The sequence below is a fragment of the Heloderma suspectum genome, chromosome 1, assembly GCF_057233095.1.
Source record: "Heloderma suspectum isolate Gila_16-S chromosome 1, 16-S_ref, whole genome shotgun sequence".
Lineage (NCBI taxonomy): Eukaryota > Metazoa > Chordata > Lepidosauria > Squamata > Helodermatidae > Heloderma > Heloderma suspectum.
In genome coordinates, this window is record NC_139458.1 from 348,042,913 (window position 1) to 348,063,025 (window position 20,113).

At 48.1% G+C, this 20,113-nt stretch overlaps 1 protein-coding gene across 3 annotated transcripts in view; it reads left to right on the forward strand.

Moving 5' to 3' along the window:
• Positions 1 to 20,113, forward strand: part of MTHFD1L (methylenetetrahydrofolate dehydrogenase (NADP+ dependent) 1 like) — a 213,394-nt gene that overhangs the window by 118,887 nt on the left and 74,394 nt on the right. For 2 of the 3 annotated variants that reach the window (XM_084827831.1, XM_084827833.1), the window contains exons 23-24: positions 1,071 to 1,171; positions 16,038 to 16,215. In XM_084827831.1, the coding sequence (XP_084683957.1) occupies positions 1,071 to 1,171; positions 16,038 to 16,215 (279 nt within the window). The remainder of the gene's footprint in view (positions 1 to 1,070; positions 1,172 to 16,037; positions 16,216 to 20,113) is intronic. The other variant, XR_014786738.1, reaches the window with a different exon arrangement.

Sequence of the window (20,113 nt, forward strand, 5' to 3'; positions counted from 1 at the left end):
TGCTTCAGCAATCAGGATGGCACCATCTGTAGGTCTCCCAGTGTTCGTTTGTTTTTGTTTTGTTTCCCCTCCACTGTACCTCATTACATGGGTAAATAAAGTTGACCAGTGCTTTTTATGACTTCATGGTTTGGGTGGAAATAGACCTCCTGCCCACAAAAGCCCATGCTACAGATATTCTCTGCATAGGCTATGTATAGTTTTGCCAATGAGTGACTTGGACTAACAACATACAGCTCCCACCCCAACATGCACACTCCACATTGCTAGCCTCTCTCTTCCCATCTCCACAGTCACAATATCCTTTCTCTCCCCCTCCAGTCCAAACAGTCATCTCATTCTTTTTTTAACCACACCCAATCCTTGATCTGAAGTGTTCTGAACTTGGAGTGTGTGTGTGTGTGTGTGTGTGTGTGTGTGTGGACTCTTTTTATGTGGGGCTTCCAAGATGAGAAGTAGCTAAAAACTCTGATTGCTCTATTGACCTCATATATCAGCAACAGCCCGATGTGAGCTGCAGATGTGGGTGCAATCTGCAGCTATAGTTAGCCAGTTCTACAAGATAAAGTTTTGAGATGCACAGACCAGCAGTGTCAAAATTAGTTTTGGGTGTCAGATATAATTGTCTTGAAAGGTTTTCAATAGGGTGGGATTCATGTTCCAGTCCTGGATTTGACCTTCCTTGCATAATGGGAGAAATTGTGGTATGGAATAAAGGTTAATACGAATCTTAGGGTAGAAAATATTATGCAGAAATGTCTTCCTTTAATTGTATTTACTTTTTAAACCCTTTAGGTGGAGCTGTGGATTAGAGTCAGAGAAGCTAGCCAGTAGCCATTACAGCTTCCAGTGCTTTGTTTTTCTTAATCCACAGACATGGGGTTTCACAGGCCCCCTTCAGTGGTTAGTGGGATTGGGGTTTTGCCACACTATTGGCAATGTGTTGAACAGAAATACACTGCACTGTTCCTTACGGCTTTATTAAAACCATAGCATTGAGTGATAAATAATTTTTTTATTACTATTAAAAGTTTCCATTTACTTTTGGCTTTCTCTCCTTCCATGTACAGAATCTCAAGCTGGTATCTGATGGCTGTAGTAACTTACGGAAACAAATTGAAATTGCAGAGCAATTTGGTGTTTCGGTTGTAGTGGCTCTCAATGTTTTCAGGTAAAATTATTTGTTCTTTTATTCAGCATTCTGTCCTATAGTTTATCTCCTGAAATCAACTTCTTACTGATTAAATATATTTAATACTCCAGTTGTCATATAGCCAACAAAGAACTTTAATCAACACAAACTGGATATCACAGAAGGAATGAGACTTTGAAGGCCACCTATTTCCAACACATTATAATTTGTCAGAGCCACTATATTTAACAGATTTGTGAATATGATAAAATATATAATACTGAAATGTTCATCTTCAGTTCAAAATCCATGTTGCGGTAATACCTTTATTAGGCCAACCAAAAGATCTCCCCCAAAATTGTGCAAGCCTTTGTGATCCCCAGATCTCATCATCAGGCAAGATGTTATGAAAAGCAGGTTGGGGTGGGGGCAGAAAAAAGGTGACTAGATGGTGAAGTCACATTGGCCTGGTTTGCCTAGCCCACCATGGCTTAATTTACCCATGGGGCCTGTCACATCATGCTGGGTGCCTATGGGTGTCATTTTTGCATAGCACCTGCAGGCTGCAGGTAGCCGCCTTGCCGTGTTGTGCCAGGCGGCAGGGCTTGTTTGATGGTTAGAGAACCTCAAATATCCCTAATATAAGCCATAGGTTATTTGAGGGTTGTCTAACCCTCAAACAACCCTTGCTGTCTATGTTCGCATGACACAACAAGCCACAGCAAGCCTGGCACCTGCGGGCACCCAATGCAACAGCCCCCGCAGGTAAATTAAGCCACGGCAGGCTGTCATGTCATGCAATCCAGGTCATTGTCTGCAAGTTCAGACTAGTTCCAAGGTGTACTGTGGGGAGAGGAGTCTGCAAGTATTCAAGATAGGCTCAGCAAATCATGTGAGGGTTACAGGAAGCTCCTACTGCCCCTGGTTACCCTGGGAAGAAAGGGGGGGTTGTTTGATCCTCCACTCTGGGGAATATAAAGTGCAGTTATTCTCAGAAGTGTTTTCCATCCTGGTTGAAGCAAATAAGCTCCTTTTGCTGGTAGATCACAGAAAGAAATTAGGCAGTCTTTATATTAACAAGGCAGGATATAATTGTAGATGCTATTCTGCTAATACAAGTCAATTTGGATAGCATTACCTAGTAGCTGTAGGGAATGAACATTCAGAGAATAAAGTCCCAGCTTCTGGTGATATAAAATCCTCCTCCTCCATTGTAGAGTCCTGCTGTAGAATGGCTAAATATGGTATTCTGTTCAGTCCTTCATTCATACATTCTTTTAAGTGCCTAATCAACCTCCTAAATTTGGAAGGGGAAATTATTACACTGAAATTTGTATTCAAAGAGGCTCAGACTACACATTACTTTAAATGTGTCTTTGAATCTCATGCTTGGGATTCCCCATGTCTTTTTTTTATTACTTAAAGCAGCCATGGGAAGAGGAGTGATCCAGATTGAGACCACAGTGTAGTAAGAGGCGATTTAACATGTCCTAACATGTCCCGGTTCAGTCAAATACCGTTTCAGATAGATAGCTTACAAGTTCTTGAAGGGCCAGCTCTGTCATTTTTATAGGGCATTCAGGAAAATTTCTTGTTACCAGAATATATGTCAAAATCGGATCATGATCTTCCTGGACAGGTTCAAACTCCAGCATCTAAATATTAAGCACAGGGTCCATTCAACAAATGAATTAGCAATAGTAGCTTATTCATTAGATATTATTTTTGCTTGTCATATGAAACCATTCAAAATAACATCCTCAGTCACACCAATCTCACACATGCCAAACAAAACCTCTTCAGCATAAAATATACAGTCAGGGCCAGAAATATTGGAACAAGGATAACTGTTTCGGCAGTTGGCCTCTGTATACCACCACATTGAAGTTGAAAGGGAACACACCCAGATGGGAGCGAAGTCAGGACTTTCAGCTGTAATTCAAGGGGTTTGACAAAAGTGGGGCACTAACCATTCAGGAAGGACAGCCAGTGGCACCCCCCCCATCATTGGTGTCTCATAAGTTATGGAATGAATGGCTGACAAGCAGCTGCGTGGCCTGTTTCCTGGGTACCCCATGACCAATCAGGCAGATAAAAGGCCTGGAGGTGGTTCTGAGTGTTACATTTGCATTTGGTAGCTGTTCACTGGAACTCCCAACATGAGGTCCAAAGAGGTGTCCATGCGAGTGAAGGAAGCCATCATTAGGCTGAGGAAACAACATAAACCCATCAGAGAGATGGCAAAAACAGTGGGAGTGGCCAATACAACAGTTTGGAACATTCTGAAAAAGAAGGAATTAACTGGCAAGCTCAGCAACAGCAAAAGGCCTGGCAGACCATGGAAGACAACTAAAGTGGATAACAGCAGAATTCTGCTCATGGTGAAGAGGAACCCTTTCACAACATCTAGCCAAGTCAAGAACGCTCTTGTGGAGGTAGGCATGTCATTGTCAACATCTACAGTCAAGAGACGGCTTTATGAATGTAAATACAGAGGCTTCACAACAAGGTGCAAACCACTGGTAACGCTCAAGAACAGACAGGCCAGATTAGCCTTTGCCAGCAAACACCTAAAAAAGCTCACCCAGTTCTGAAATAAGATTCTTTGGACTGATGAAACCAAGATTAACTTGTACCAGAATGATGGGAAGAGAAAAGTATGGAGAAGGAAAGGAACAGCTCATGATCCAAAGCATACCACATCTTCTGTCAAACATGGTGGAGGCAGTGTTATGGCATGGGCATGTATGGCTGCCAATGGAACCGGGTCACTGGTGTTTACTGATGACCTGACTGCTGATAAACGCAGCAGGATGAATTCTGAAGTGTATAGGGCTATACTTTCTGCTCACATTCAGCCGAATGCTGCCAAACCGATAGGACGCCACTTCATATTGCAGATGGATAATGACCCAAAACATACAGCAAAAGCTACCCAAGAGTTTCTGAAGGCCAAGAAGTGGGTTGTTCTTCAATGGCCAAGTCAGTCACCTGATCTCAACCCAATAGAGCATGCTCTTCACTTACTGAAGACAACACTGAAGGAAGAAAGACCCACAAACAAGTAGCAGTTGAAGGCAGCTGCAGTAAAGGCCTGGCAAAGCATCTGGAGGGAGGAAACTCAGCATTTGGTCATGTCCCTGGGTTCCAGACTTCAGGCAGTCATTGTCAGGAGCGCCCTAGCTGCCTCTTGCAGCCCCCTCCAATAGCCAACTCAGGACACAGACGACGAGGATTCTTTCCAAGGCTTTATTCCTTTATTACTTTATGACTCTTTCAGATACTAATCACTAGTGATTAAGCAAGGAACAGCACTGGGGAAAGATAGCAGAGTAGCCTAAGCTCCAGGTAAGGCAGTTGGTCCCTGTTTGAAGGAGAACCACAGGAAGACTCTGAACTTACGGGCTATGGAGAGATCCTCCCTCTTTCCCTTGGGTCCTCGGGACGCGACCGTTGCTTGAGTGCCAAACGAGCGGAGTGCCCCCTTTCGGCGCCCTCCATCTGTCGTCGCTCCCTGCGTCTGCGCCGAGTCTCCCCTCCAGTGCTCTCTCACTGCCAGGGTCACTATCTATCCCAGGAATGCTGGCAGGAGAAATCTCTGCCAGCTGCTGTGCTTGTGAGAGATGAGCGAGCTCCTCTCCCACGGATTGCTGTTCTTCCTCAGAATCAGAACTGCTCTGGGGCTCTATGGGCTCAGTTTCCACCCTGACATCATCCCTGCTCCCATGAGGCCCCCCCTCGTGCTCCTCCCCTGGGGCCCCGGGTTTGTGGGGATACAGATGGTGGAAATGCCTCAGCAGCAACGGAGCATGCACATTTTCTGTGGGTTTCCAGGATCGCTCATCTGGCCCATACCCCTTCCAGTCCACCAGATATTGCAGGCGGCCGCAAGGAAGGCGGGAGTCCAGAATCTCCGCGACCTCAAACTCTTCCTCTCCCTCCACCAGCACTGGCGGCAGGGGGGGGGGAGCCGGCCAAGCGATGAGGGTCACCAGAAACCAGGGGGGACAGCAAAGACCGATGAAAAACAGGATGGATCTTCATGGAGGGGGAGAGAGCCAGGCAAAAAGCAATAGGTTTAATCTGGGCCGTAATCTGGAAAGGCCCCGTGCGGCGAGGCACGAGCTTCTTTGCGGGCGAGTAAGAGGGGAGTTATTGGGTGGACAACCAAACCCAGTCCCCCACTTACAGAGACGGACCTGGCTGGCGCCGCCAGTCCACAGAGGCCTTGTAGGCTGTCTTGGCTTGCTCGAGGGAGTCCTGTAAGAGGTGGTGTACCGCTCACAACTTGTCTAAAAACTCATGGGCCACCGGCACCGAAGAGGGAGCTAGGGTGGATGGGAAAGCCTTGGGGTGGTAACCAAAATTGGCAAAAAATGGAGTTTGGCGGTGTCAGGAGCACCCTAGCAGCCTCTTTCTATCTACTCCAATAGCCAACTTAAGACATAGACAAAAGGATTCTTTTCAAAGCTTTAATCCTTTTACAACTTAATGACTCTTTCAGATGCTAATCACCAGCGACTAAGCAAGGAACAGCAGAGTAGCCTATGCTCCAGATTAGGCAGTTGGTCCCCGTTTGAAGGAGAATCACTTGTAGACCCTGAACTTATGGGCTAGGGAGAGTTCCTCCCTCTTTCCCTTGGGTCTACGGGACGTGACCGTTGCTTGTGCGCCAAATGGGCGCTACGCCTCCTTTCCGCGCCCTCCAGCTGTCGTTGCTCCCTGCGTCTGCATCGAGCATCTAGCAAGCCCCCCTCCTTCACTCTCTCACTGCCAGGGTCACTATCTATCTCAGGAATGCTGGCAGGAGGAATCTCTGCCAGCTGCTGTGCCTGTGAGGGATGAGCGGGCTCCTCTCCCACAGATTGCTGTTCTTCCTCAGAATCAGAACTGCTCTGGGATTCCATGGGTTCAGTTTCCACCCTGACAGGCACAGTGGAAGCATGGCAGGCATTGTTTTAAGCAAATTCTGCCAGAGGCAGCAAGGAAAACCAGTCATCTTGCTGGTAATTGACATAACAGTGCAAATATTGCTATAGAGTCGCATTGGTGCGCTCGGTCTGACCGTCCGTCTGTGGATGGTGGGCGGAGGAAAGACGGAGTGTCACATGGAGAAGCCCAAGTAGCTCCCTCCAGAAATGGGCAGTGAATTGGGCCCCCCTATCCGAAATGAGACCCTCGGGCCATCCGTGGAGCCCGAAAACATGTGCCAAAAAAAGCTCCACCATCTCCCTGCCTGGTGGGCAACCCAGAGCAGGGGATGAAATGGGCCATCTTAAAAAACAAATCCACCACCACCAGAATAGTGGTCTTACCGTGTGAGCAAGGCAAGTCATTGATGAAGTCAAGGGAGAACAGTTTCCAAGGTCCTAAAGGGGTAGGCAGGGGGTGAAGCAAGTCTGTGGGCTTGTCTGAGGGGGCCTTCACCCGCTGGCAGGTTGGGCAGGAGTCGACATAGGTCTGGACGTCCCGACACACACAAGGCCACCAAAAATCCCTTGTCACTCCATGCAGGGTCTTGGCGACGCCAAAATGCCCAGCAGTGGGGGAGTCGTGGCACTGATGGAGGACCTTCTCGCGGAGGGGTCTAGAAGGCACATAGACCCGGCCGGAATGGTAAAGCAGGCCACCTCGCAAAGAGAAGGGGGTAGAGTGGGGGGGGGGGGCAGAGGCTAGCCCCTTTTGTGCAGACAAAGCATCCTGAGCCTGTTCAGAGTGAAGACGCTCCTCCCAAGAGTGAGGTACTGCAGCTGCCGCCAGGCTCTGCGGGGGAAGAATCAGAGAGGGGGGAGATTTCCTGGCTGGAGGTCAGGCTTACGAGAAAGAGCATCTGCTTGTAGGTTGTCGGAGGCCTTCATATAGCAAATCTTAAGGTGGAACCGGGGAAAAAGAAGTGACCACCTAATCTGCCGCTGGTTTAAGGCACAGGCTGTCTGAAGATGTTCCAGGTCGCGATGGTCGGTTCTAACTTTGACTGGGTGCTGTGCCCCCTCCAGAAGATGGACTTGGACTTGATGGCCAACAGTTCCTTCTCCCAGATGGTATAATTCCTTTCAGACATGTTCAGCTTCCTGGAGTGGTAGGCGCAGGGTTGCAACCCACTGCCCGCCCGATCTGGCTGAAAGAGCACCGCCCCCACTGCGAAGTCAGAGGCATCAGTTTGCACCACAAAAAGGCTTCCTCGGGTCGGGATGTAACAGGATCGGCTCAGAACTAAAAAGCTTCTTAAGTTCCTTGAAAGCCTGTTGGGCAGATGCCGTCCAATGAAAAGGAGATTTCCTGCCCTTAAGGAGGTCCGTGAGAGGAGATGTCAGCCAAGCAAAGCTGGGCAGGAACTTTCTGTAAAAATTTGCAAAACCCAGAAAAAGTTGCAAGTCCTTCTTGGTGGATGGAGCCTGCCAGGACAGGACAGCCTGGACCTTTGCAGGATCCATCCTGATACCGTCAGCTGAGATAATGTACCTGAGGTAGTCCAAAGAGGTTAGGTCAAACGCACATTTCTCCAGCTTGGCATAAAGATGGTGCTCGCGGAGGTGCTGGAGGATGGCGGATTCATGGTGCTGATGGGTGTGGGGGTCCTCAGAAAATATAAGTAAATCATCGAGATACTCAATGAGGAAAGTGTCCAAATAGTCCCGGAAGATGGCATTCATAAAACGCGAAAACGGGGGGGGGGGGGTGCAGGTGAGCCCAAACGGCTTCACTAGGTATTCATATGCTCCGTACCGGGTGCCAAAACAGGCCATTGGCGGGCCGCCACCGAAGGGGGCGAAACCAAAGGGGGCGCGCCCCTTTGGTTTGCCCCTTCGGTTTGCCACGAGGGTGAGGCTGCCTTCCATCTTCTCTTCCTTTTGGATTACTTACATCCTGGTATCTATTGATTGCCTGTACTGTGTGAAGTGATGTGTGTGAAGTGAGGTGTCCCTGAGTGGGAGCAGGGACCCTCTGCCAACAGCAGTTCTTCTTACATTATTGTTGCCCACCCTGGGTAAGAGACAGGGGATAGAGGCTTCATATCCCACAACTACTTCTCTGCCCAGGGTGGGAGCCTGAGGGAGCTTGAAATGGGGCTTACCCTGGGTGAGAGCCAGGGGGTGTGAGGGAGAACTGCTTTGCCACCTTCCAGGTGAGATAGAATGAGCATGAACCAATGGAAGACGGTTACATGGCTAGGAAATAGCACTTATTCTCTGCTTTATTTGGTTGGGTAACAAGCCTTATGTCCTAACTGTGACCAGCAGCTGGTTACATACCACAATTACAAACTGTGACTGTATTAGTTTTGTTGGGAGTGATTGCTGGATGAGTGGAGTGTATGAGTTGACTGGTTGATTGTATATTTGAATGGTGGATGGCTGTGGAGAGTGTGTGGGTATTTTACGGCGGTAAGGATGTGCCTAGGAGACTCTAATGTGGGGACCCATGGAGGAGGCACCACTATTCCAGTGACTTGGGGCAGAAGGAGATACAGTAGGAGGAGGGGGTTGGGACATCAAAGTCGAATGGGCCACAGGTGTTTATACACTGTTCCCCTTCTACCCCCCTCCTCTAGCTCTCATGTAGCTGGTAGCTCTTCCACTGTGCCCTCCTGTCTTGTGGTGCTGTTATTTAATGCCAGATCGGTCTGCAACAAGACCGCACTCATTCACGATTTAATCGTGGATGAGAGGGCCGACCTGGCGTGTATCACTGAGACTTGGGTGGATGAGCTGGGTGGAGTCAACCTGACTCAGCTCTGCCCGCCTGTGTACTCAGTGCAGCACCAACATAGGTTGGAGGGCCGGGGGGGGGGAGTTGCCGTGGTTCATAGAACTTCCATGTCTATCACCAGGAGACCACATCACCTTGAAGCAGGCCTTGAGGGGTTGCACCTGGTGTTGGGCCATAGAGACAGATTGGGGATGCTTCTGGTGTACTGCCCACCCTGCTGCCCACCATCCTCCCTGACTGAGCTGGCGGAGGCAGTTGCAAGTGTGGTGTTGGAGGAACCCAGGACGGTGGTTCTGGGTGACTTCAACTTCCATGCTGAGGCTGTCTCCGGAGTTCCAGCTCAGGACTTCATGGCCTCCATGACAACCATAGGGCTGTCTTAGTATGTCATCGGCCCAACACATGAAGCAGGGCACACCCTTGATTTGGTTTTTGCTCCACGTTGTGAGATGGGTAGTCTGAAGATTGGGGGGCTCCAAGTAACCCCATTGTCATGGTCAGACCATTTCCTGGTAAGATTTGAACTTACGGCATTCCTCTCCTCCCGCGGGGGTGGGGGGCCTATTCGGATGGTCCGCCCTAGGAGACTGATGGAATCCAATGGATTTCTGAATGCTCTTGGGGATTTTCCAGTGGAGAGAGCTGGTGATCCAGCCGAGACCCTAGCCTCACTGTGGAACAGTGAGATGCGGAGGGCCGTCGACATGATCTCACCTGAGTGCCCTCTCCGGCACTATGGAGCCCGTTCTGTTCCCTGGTATACTGGGGAGTTGCGGTCAATGAAACAGGCTGGACGTCTGCTGGAGCGCAAATGGTGCAAGACTCAAAGTGAAGATGACCGAGCACACTCTAGAGTGCATAATTGTGCCTATTGCGTGGCAGCATGGGCAGCAAAGGTTTATTTTGCTGCCTCCATTGTGTCCTCAAGTAGCCATCCAGCGGAGATCTTCCGGGTGGTCAGGCGGTTGTTAACATCTTCCCCAGTAAATGGGGCCCTGGCCCCGTCGAGGACCCGCTGTGACCTTTTTGCATTGCACTTTGAGGACAAAATCGCTTGTCTCCGCAGCGACCTTGATGCTGTTGTTAGTGCAGTACCAGTCGAGATGTCTGATGCCACGATCTGCCCAATTTTGTGGGATCAGTTCCAGTTGTTACGGCCTGATGATGTGGACAAGATGCTTGCAATAATGCGACCGACCACATGCCCTCTTGATCCCTGTCCCTCCTTGCTAATAAAAGCTAGCCGAAGGGGTATGACTGGGTGGGTCCAGGAAGTGATAAATGCTTCCCTACGGGAAGGGGTGGTCCCTGCTGTCCTTAAGGAGGCAGTAGTGCAGCCACTCCTGAAGAAGCCCACCCTGGACCCAACGGTATCAGACAACTACCGCCCAGTCACAAATACCCCTTTTCTAGGGAAGGTACTTGAGAGGGTTGTGGCGAACCAATTGCAGGCACTGTTGGAGGATACTGATTATCTAGACCCATTTCAGTCTGGGTTTCGTTCTGGTTATGGGACTGAATCAGCCTTGGTAACCCTGATGGATGACCTTCATCGAGAGAGGGACAGGGGGAGTGCAACCCTGTTAATTCTGCTTGATATCTCATTGGCTTTTGATACCATTGACCATGATATCCTCCTGGATCAACTCCGTGGGATGGGTATTGGAGGCACTGTGCTACAGTGGTTCCAGTCCTACCTGTGGGGCCGATTTCAGAGAGTAACATTGGGTGACTATTCCTCGGCCCCTTGGCAATTGAGCTGTGGGGTGCCGCAGGGTACCATCCTGTCCCCAATGTTGTTTAACATCTATATGAAGCCGCTGGGAGCGGTCATTAGGGGATTTGGAGCGAAATGCCATCAGTATGCTAATGACACGCAGCTCTATCTCCCTGTGACATCTGAATCAGGAGAGGCTGTGCAAGTCCTGAATCAGTGCCTAGACTCAGCGATGGGCTGAATGAGGGCCAATAAACTGAAGCTGAATCCTGGCAAGATGGAAGCCCTGTGGGTGAGTGGTTCCCGGGTCCGGGAGATAGGCTCATTGCCTGTTCTGGATAGGGTTGCACTCCCTCTGAAAGATCAGGTCCGTAGTCTGGGGGTACTCCTAGATCCATCATTGTCGCTGGAGGCCTAAGTGGTTGCGGCAGCTCGGAGTGCCTTTTACCAGCTTTGGCTGGTTCGCCAGCTACGGCCTCTCCTGGACAGGGATAGGTTGACCACGGTGGTACAGGCATTAGTAACCTCAAGACTGGATTACTGCAATGCGCTCTATGTGGGGCTGTCCTTAAGGCTGGTCCGGAAGCTGGAGCTAGTGCAGAATGCAGCAGCTCGGCTGTTGTTGGGAGCTGCCCCTTTTCAGCTTGTAACTCCTTTGCTGAGGGAACTGCACTGGCTGCCTATTCACTACCGGGCCAGGTTTAAGGTATTAATACTAGTGTACAAAGCCCTAAACAACTTGGGACCAGGATACCTGAGAGAGCGCCTCCGTCCCTACCAACCTGCCTGGTCACTGAGGTCAACAGAGGGGATGTTCCTGGTGGTTCCACATGGACCTATGGCCCGGTTGGAGTCCTCCAGGAGAAGAGCCTTCAGTGTGGTGGCCCCCTTCCTATGGAATTCCCTGCATTTAGAGGTCAGGCAGGCACCAACATTGTGTTCTTTCCGGCGCCTCCTGAAGACGTTGTTCTTTCAAGAGGCCTTCCTTGCATGACCAGCCATGGGTTGTTGAATTCCACTTGGGATTTGTCTTTTTAAAAACGTTTTAACTTTTTAAACTCTTTTAACCATTGTTTTATTCTTATGTTGTTCACCATTCCGAAATCTTCTGATGAGGAGCGGTATATAAATATTGTAAATAAATAAATAAATAGACATCGAATACAGCCGGCCAGCAGGGATGGTTGCCCCAGGAATGAGGTTAATGGCAGTCAAAAGGGCGGTGAGGGCGGAACTGGTCAGCCTCCTTCTTGTCGAAAACATCCCAAAAAGCTCTGGGAGGATCATGGTAGCTGAAGAACTTCCAGAAGCCGATGAGGAGGGGGAGGAAAGGGTTAAGGCCTGGGCTGGGACTGGCACCTCGGTCGAGAGGAAATGCTCCCGGCAGTAGGGAGACGCAAACTCCACTTGCTGAAGCCCCCAAGAAATCTGGGGATTATGCTTAGAGAGCCAGGAAACACCCAGCACAATTGGGTATTGGGTAGGGATGTACGAAACTCATTTACCTTTGCTTCATCCCTCCCCCCCGGAATCCTCGACGGCCAGCTCCACTCCATGGCCAGGCTGCGGAGCAGCTGGCCAGGGCCATCCGCAGCCGGATTCCCGGCTGCGGACGGCCTGGTGCGGACGCAAATGGCAGCTGCCATTTGCATCCAGCCAGACAACCATGATAGGCTACGTAAGAATTTACGTAGCCTATCACGGCTAACTTCAAAAAACAAAACAAAACGCAGCGTACGCAAATGGCGGCAGTTATGGCGGCTGCCATTTGCATTCCCTATTTTTCGCTGATTTATCTTATGTAAATATTTACGTAAGATAAAACGGCGAAAAAAAGGGGAACGCAAATAGCGTAGTGGACGCTATTTGCGTTCCCTTATTTTTTGCCATTTTATCTTACGTAAATATTTACATAAGATAAATCGGTGAAAAATAGGGAATGCAAATGGCGGCCGCCGTAGGTGCCGCCATTTGCGTACGCTGCTTTTTTTTTTTTTTGAGGTTAGCCATGATAGGCTACGTAAATTCTTACGTAGCCTATCACGGTCCAAGGATAGCAATGGCGGCGGCAGCAGCCCTGCTGCAGCCGGCCAGGAGACCAGCTGCCGCCACCGCCAAATCCGTCCCAGGTAAGTGCCGTCCCGGGGGGATTCTGCGGGGGGGCAGGAGGCCATTCTTTAGAATCTGGTCTCACTGGAATCCGTGGCGGAATTCTCCGCCATCCCTAGTATTGGGGAACCTTCGCCAAGCGAAACTGAATCTGCTCAACATGGGACTGGGCGCGCAGAGTGAGCGGAGCTGTAATCTGGGTCACCGCACCCGAAGAAAGAGGACGCCCATCGATGGTCTCCACTGCCAAGGGGGCAGGAAGAGGCAGGGTAGGAATCTTATGGAAGTGAGCGAACGTTTCATCCATGAAAATGGTCGTAGCCCCAGAGTCCACTAAAGCGAGGGCCTCCACCCCACCCCACCCCACTGGGAGGAGCAGAGATGAACATGCAATAGCAGATTTTGTGGAAGGCCACTCTATTTCCTCCGGCGGCAGCAAGGCTCAGGTAGTTCCCAGCTGCATCGGGGTCTCCTCCACCCCCACTGCAGGGGTGGGGGAGGGGGCAGGAAATGTGGGGGAATGGGAGGAGGGAAATCTTGGCCCCCGGCGCCCCGCCGGGTCTGCCAGCGCCCCTACAGCCAACTATCTATCTGGAGGCAGGTCTGGATGAGGTCCTCCAAAGTAGGCAGGCTAGGCATGCATGCCAACTCATCCAAGATCTTGTCGTTCAAACTGTCCAAAAACTGAGCCACCAGCGCAGCATCATTCCACTGTAAATCCTGCATCAGCAAGCGAAAAGTTGTCGCGTAGCTGGAAACTGAGTCCTTGCCCTGCCCGAGGCGGCGAATCTCCCAAGAAGTCGTCTGCATGCGCAGGGGGTCACCGAAAAATCTGGCCATCGCTGTCATGGAACCTTGATAGTCCCCGAGCAGGGGGTCATTAGCGAGAAGAAGTCCCAAAGCCCATTTAGCTGCCACACCTGAAAGTAGGTTAATGATGAAGCCCACATGAACCTGTTCCGTCAGGAAATCCTGAGTCGAAGGTGCATGTACAGCTCCGATTGGGCCCAGAAAATCTGAAAAAGTCCTTTCTCCCCAGAAAACTTCACTGGCAGAGCCACCGGGCACTTGCAGCAGGGGGGAATCGGAGGTGGTGGGGGTTAAACCGCAGCTTGCAGACTCTGTACGGCAGTTGTCAGTTGAGCCACTTGATCACAAAGAGCCTATTTCTCTTGCGCGAGAGCTTGCACCGCCGAGTCCATGGCAGCCTCCAGAGGCAGTAGGAGCAGAGAGAAAAAAAAGAGGAACAGGGACCAAGCTGTCAGGCGCACCCTAGCTGCCTCTTGCAGTCCCCTCCAATAGCCAACTCAGGACACAGACGATGAGGATTCTTTCCAAGACTTTATTCCTTTATGACTCTTTCAGATACTAATCACTAGCAACTAAGCAAGGAACAGCACTGGGGAAAGAGAGCAGAGTAGCCTCAGCTCCAGGTAAGGCAGTTAGTCCCCGTTTGAAGGAGAACCACGGGAAGACTCTGAACTTATGGGCTATGGAGAGATCCTCCCTCTTTCCCTTGGGTCCTCGGGATGCGACCGTTGCTTGAGCGCCAAACGAGCGGAGCGCCTCCTTTCGGCACCCTCCATCTGTCGTCGCTTCCTGCGTCTGCGCTGAGTGTCCAGCAAGCCCCCCTCCAGCGCTCTCTCACTGCCAGGGTCACTATCTCTCCCAGGAATGCAGGCAGGAGGAATCTCTGCTAGCTGCTGTGCCTGTGAGAGATGAGCGCGCTCCTCTCCCACGGATTGCTGTTCCTTCTCAGAATCAGAACTGCTCTGGTGTTCTATCGGCTCAGTTTCCACCCTGACAGTCATTGACTGCAAAGGATTTTCATCCAGGTATTAAAGGCGATCGTTAAGTTTGAAATGATGTTGGTTTGTTCCATTACTTATGAGCCACGAAGGATGGGTGTGTGTGTATGCCGCTGGCTGTTCTTCCTGAATGGTTAGTGCCCCACCTTTGTCAAACCCCTTGAATTACAGCTGAAAGTCCTGACTTCACTCCCATCTGGGTGTATTTCCTTTCAACTTCAATGTGGTGGTGTACAGAGGCCAACTGCCAAAACAGTTATCGTTATTCCAATATTTCTGGCCCTGACTGTAGGTATCGGTATTCTACATACTTATGGGCAGTATCAAAGTCGACACTATGGCTAACGTAAATTACGTTGCACTTGTGTAAGCGACCTCTGGTGCAATAGCTCTAGCATTTGCTGGCACAACAGGTTTTCTGGGGAAACCCATCATGCCAGGAAACACTATTGGCATTGTGCTAGAGGTCGCTTCCACAAGTGCAATGTAACTTACATTAGCAGTAGTATCGACTTGGATACTGCCCTTGGTGTGTAAATAGTGGTGCAAAGGGTTTTTGCAAAATATAGAAGGCAGCTTGAAAGGTAGGAGACCTCTTAGTGAGAGGTGAGAACTTGTTCTTGCTGTTGTGTTTTGCCCTCCCCTCCCCTCTTTGACACACACCTTGATTCCAGGCAAATCTGAACTGAGAGGAGACAGGGCTCAAGCCAGCATGGAAACCTCTGCCTCTGACTTGGGAGCCCTTCCTTCCGGGAGTGGCTGCTGGCTGCAGCTAGGAGAAGTTGAGGGAGGAATAGGAGAGGACAGCCATAGGAGAGGACAGCCAAGCCAGTGTAGTGTAGTGGTGAGAGTGACGGACTGGGAGCCGGGAGATCCGGGTTCTAGGCCCCACTTGGCCATGGAAGCTCACTGGGTTACTTTGGGCCAGTCACAGACTCTCAGCCCAACCTACCTCACAGGGTTGTTGTTGTGAGGATACAACGGTGAGGAGGAGGATAATGTAAGCCGCCTTGAGTTCCTTGCGAGAGGGAGAAAGGCGGGGTATAAATGCAATAAAATAAATAAATAAATAAAGCCATACATGCAGCAGCACAATTGGAGCAGGGGGCAGCAGCCAGTTTTCTGACCTCCTCAGCTAACCAGTGTCACTTCCCGTGACCAATTTTGTTGGAGTCAGTGGTAATTGGGCCCTGGATTTTGCATCCATGGTATGTGATTATAAATTAATTTTGTTCTCGCCTAGTTGGCACCATTTAGCTAACATGGCCCTTAAAATGGACAGGTTTGTGTAGGCATTCAGTATTATGTATAGTTCTCCTAACTATCTGCTGTTGTCCTACATCTGGGGTGGGCTACTTGTTGCCATCCAGATGTTTTGGGCTACAATTCCCATCCGTCACTGGCTGGTATCAGTTCTAGGCTAGGTATGTTGGTTAAGGTTGATGAGAGTTGTAGTCTAAAACATCTGGAAGTCCATGAGGTACCCACTGTTCTGTCCTACATGCATTAATATGGAGAACCACTCATAAATAAAATAATGAAGTAACTGTTTTGCTGGCAGAACGGACTCTCCTGCCGAGATTGATTTAGTTTGTGAAATTGCCAAACAGTCTGGAGCGTTTGATGCAGTGCCTTGCAATCATTGGTCAGATGGGGGCAGAGGAGCTGTGGAATTGGCTCAGGCCGTAAGAAGAGCTTCTAATCAGCTGAATAGCTTCAGATATCTGTATGACCTGGAGGTAAGATTGAATCCTGTTGAAATGATGTAAAACAAAACAAATGATGCAACAGCTCTGAGTGGGGAGAGGAATTTTCTACTTATCATGTGGTTTTGCAGGTAGCCATTTTGTCAGAATTTCTGTGTCTCTAGCAGCGTACAATGTTATCGCTGATGGGATCATAAGCTTGCGTGTGTTCTTTGTCAAATTTATGTTCAGCTACATACTCTCTCAGGGTGTATGTGGACATGCAAACATTTGAAAGCCTATAGGTCCAAAAAGATATGATTGACGTCAAATTTTGTACCTATTGTTTTCAGTTGTGTTCTGTCATGACATCTGACCCAGGATCTGTCAGCTGAATCACTGGATCTCTCTCACTCCACTCCACTGCTATTTTAGAAGCCTGAATATGCTAGTTTTCATTTTAAAAACATAAGATCCAACGGCCTTTCCCAAACCCACATGAAGTTATACTTACTTGTAACAGACCTAGGCTTGTTAAGATACTAATGGAAACCATTGCATCCTGTTATGTGAACAAGTGTGCACAAGCTTTGGACTTGTGCACTCTCTTTTCCCCTCCTCTTTCATGGGTCACAGGAGGAAATTGCTTCTAACTTTAAATTAACCATAGTTCCTTGTGATGATTGAATTAGAGAAATGAGGTTTGCTTAAACTGCAGTTAATGAGAACAAGCCTGCATCAAGCCATGATTTCAACCCATGGTTTCCTGAGTTGTTCTTAAACAATACTTTGAACACACCACAATTCCCAAAGTTCAGGCATCAGGAGAAATGTAATTAGTTTAAAAGATAGTTATACTAGACCCCTTTTCTTATTCATGTGTAGCACAACAAATATGTTTCTAATTAGCAAAATACTGTGGATTTGCAGTGCTCTTTATCCTATTTCAAATGTTCGAAACAAAACTTTCATTTCTTTTGAATCCTTCCTCGTTATTATTCAAGGAATATTCTTTTATATATAAGTTAAATTTAACACCAGATACTTGCTCAAAAGTGGAAGGCTGAAGGCACTGGGAATAAGACAAAGGGCAAAATGGCACTTTAGTGACTGAAACAGGGATTCAAAGGGTTCTGCATGCGCACTGAAAACTTTTCCATCCCACCATCCTGCTGTAGCCCCTTGCATTCATCTCCAAAATCCATTCCAGATGGTTGTCGTACCTTCCAGAACCAAAGCGCATGTGATGCTACACTGAATACGCAACTGGGAAGAAATTGGCTGGCTGGGGATTATTGGAGTTGTAGCCCAACACATCTGGAGGACAGTGGGTTAAGGAAGGCTGATTTTGTACTCCAGACCAATCATTGTTTGCATGTTCTCTCTCTCTCTCTCTCTCTCCCCGCCCCCCCCACCCCCTCTCGAGGGGAAGGGGCAAAAATTTCACAAACAGGGCCTCTGAGTGAGCATTGGCATGGAATGTTCAGTTCATCTATGTGGCAGAGATAAAAGAGGAACACTCCTCCATTCTCTTGTTGCACCCCATGTTGTAGGCTGCTTGCCCATCTTCAGGCTAGATAAGAGTCTGAATATGGGGAATGAATGTCTGAAGAGCCACAGCATGTTTATCCTTTGGCTGCATACACTAACTTGTATGACTTATATGGCATTAACTACTGGGATGTTTCTTAGCTCAGCTCTGCAATCAGTCTGGGAGCTTCTGATATTATAGCTTTCTTGAAAAGTAAGGGGTTGCAGGAGGTGGGGTGAGGGGAAGATGGACAGCTGATGCGTGTCTAGATAGGAGACTACTGGGAGACACATGTAATCCAATCTTGGCTTTTCAAGGAGGAGAGGATATAAGTATATAATTAAGAAATAAGCACATGTTAAACATTTATTTGTCAGATTTTTCCAAAATATTTCTTTTTTAAGCAGTCAAGATCAAATTTAATTCCCTTTCCCCCAAAACACAGCAGTTGCTCTCTTTGGCAGGGAGGGTGAGGGGAACAAAACCCTCCCATTATATTTAGTTGGCATGTAGCAATAGATTAACAAATGCTTTGATAGCTGATATAAGTGAGTACATGTGTGTCCAAATTAATTTCTGGCATTGTTGGAATGTGGTGTGAAGAAACAACAGTCCATTGATTTTGAGACTGGGAAAGATGTGAAGAGCATTACATCAGTTGTCAAGGGGCTCAAACAGTAAGAAAAAAGGGGGAGACTAAAGATGTACAAATAAATTGTGGTCCTGGGAATTACACAAAGGTTTTTTGTAAAAATGCAGACAGGCGACAAGGAGCTTTGGGAAGACCATAGAGAAGCTTACCATGTTAACAATGTTTGTCTTCACACAAGTACTCATTTAAACTATTTGCCTCTATGCTGTTTATTATTTCTTTTCTGTTGTTAGAGAGGGGAAAGTCTGCCATCTGAATCCTGTATGAAGCAATCAGTATTTCATAGGGTTTTTTTAAAGTATCGGTTGGAATACATATGGAGAGTATCAACATATCAGCACTCTTATCAAAGAAGACTTCCTTCAAGTGTTTCAGTTTTCATGAAGAATGAGTCTTTAAGTTGAAGCAGAGAACTATTACTCAAAATAAACTGACTCATTCATTAGCAGTAAGCTTAGATATCTAGGGCAGGGTGACAGAGGGAGGAAAGAAGGCACCATACACGTCCCCATCCACACCTTCCAGGCCTCTGTACTTAATGATCCACTTCTCAAATCATGCTGCCAGCTGAAATTCCATTGAGTTCTAAAACTGAAATTTCTGCTGGCAGAGGTTTGTGATGTAACTATACCTTTTTTCTTTTAAGACAGCAAAGTACAGAAAACATGGCATAAGCTGCATGCAATATCTTGTCACTAGGGTGAAGACAGACATAATATAAAAAGAGAACTCACAGTATCGGCCCCCCCCCCCCCAGCTGTGGAGTGAGTCTAGCTTCTTCCTTGCTTGGCAGGTTTATCTGGGAGTCTTGCTATCCGTTCACACTTTAGGCAGGCACTTAATTTTTTTTAAGTGCAGCATGTATGTATATCCGTTCATTTGTTGCCCTTTTACTTTTACAAACACATTATTTTTGTTTTAGTGCAAAACTATTCCAAGGTATCTGGGCAGGTGACCTCATGGGCACTTGCCAATCAGACCTGTCCACAGCTGGCATCTGCTACAAAGTTGCAAAACCATTTTTCTTTCAGAGTTCAATCCTAGAGAGGAAGGGTATGTTTAGATTGAACACAGTGAGGGCATTTCATATTAGCTCTGGCCACCCTGCTTCTTCCTCCTGCCCCCCAGGAGTCACAACTATCAGCATGAAAGCATTCATAAATACAGAAAAATGTATGATACCCTCTCCTGTGCAACTTTCTTTCAGACAAAATCTGGATGTGCTTTGCCCTTAATAAAAAATGAGTTTGAAAGCTAGCTTTGTCTCTATCTTACGTGCACCCTCCTCCCACCCCACGTGACAGTGTAACACTGTTTCTGTTAAACAAAACAAAACAAAATTTTCCATTCCTTTCATGTTCTCAAACACAGGCTGAGAAGTGGCTGTATGTTGGGAGATGAAAATAAATTGCTTTTAACCACAGGTGGAGATGTGGATTCGTGTAACAGTTTAACTTTAGTGAGCATTTTCTTCCATACACTATGGAACTAAATCTGAGGAAGGTGCTTCGGATATAGGAATCACCCTGTCATCCTCCAAACCTGTGGAACCAAAAGAGAAGGATGAAATTACAAACAGATTTATGAAAGGGTAATGGAAAGCAACAACGCAAAGAAATGAAAGCTGAAATGTGCAGAGTCAGCTGCTATTTTAGCACCGTGCCATATCAATCCAGAGCACCTTGAACTGTGGATTTTGTCTTGGCTGAGTTCCTGACAATAGATTTGAGGAAGATATAGATGGCTTCATTTAGCTGAGAAATTATTAT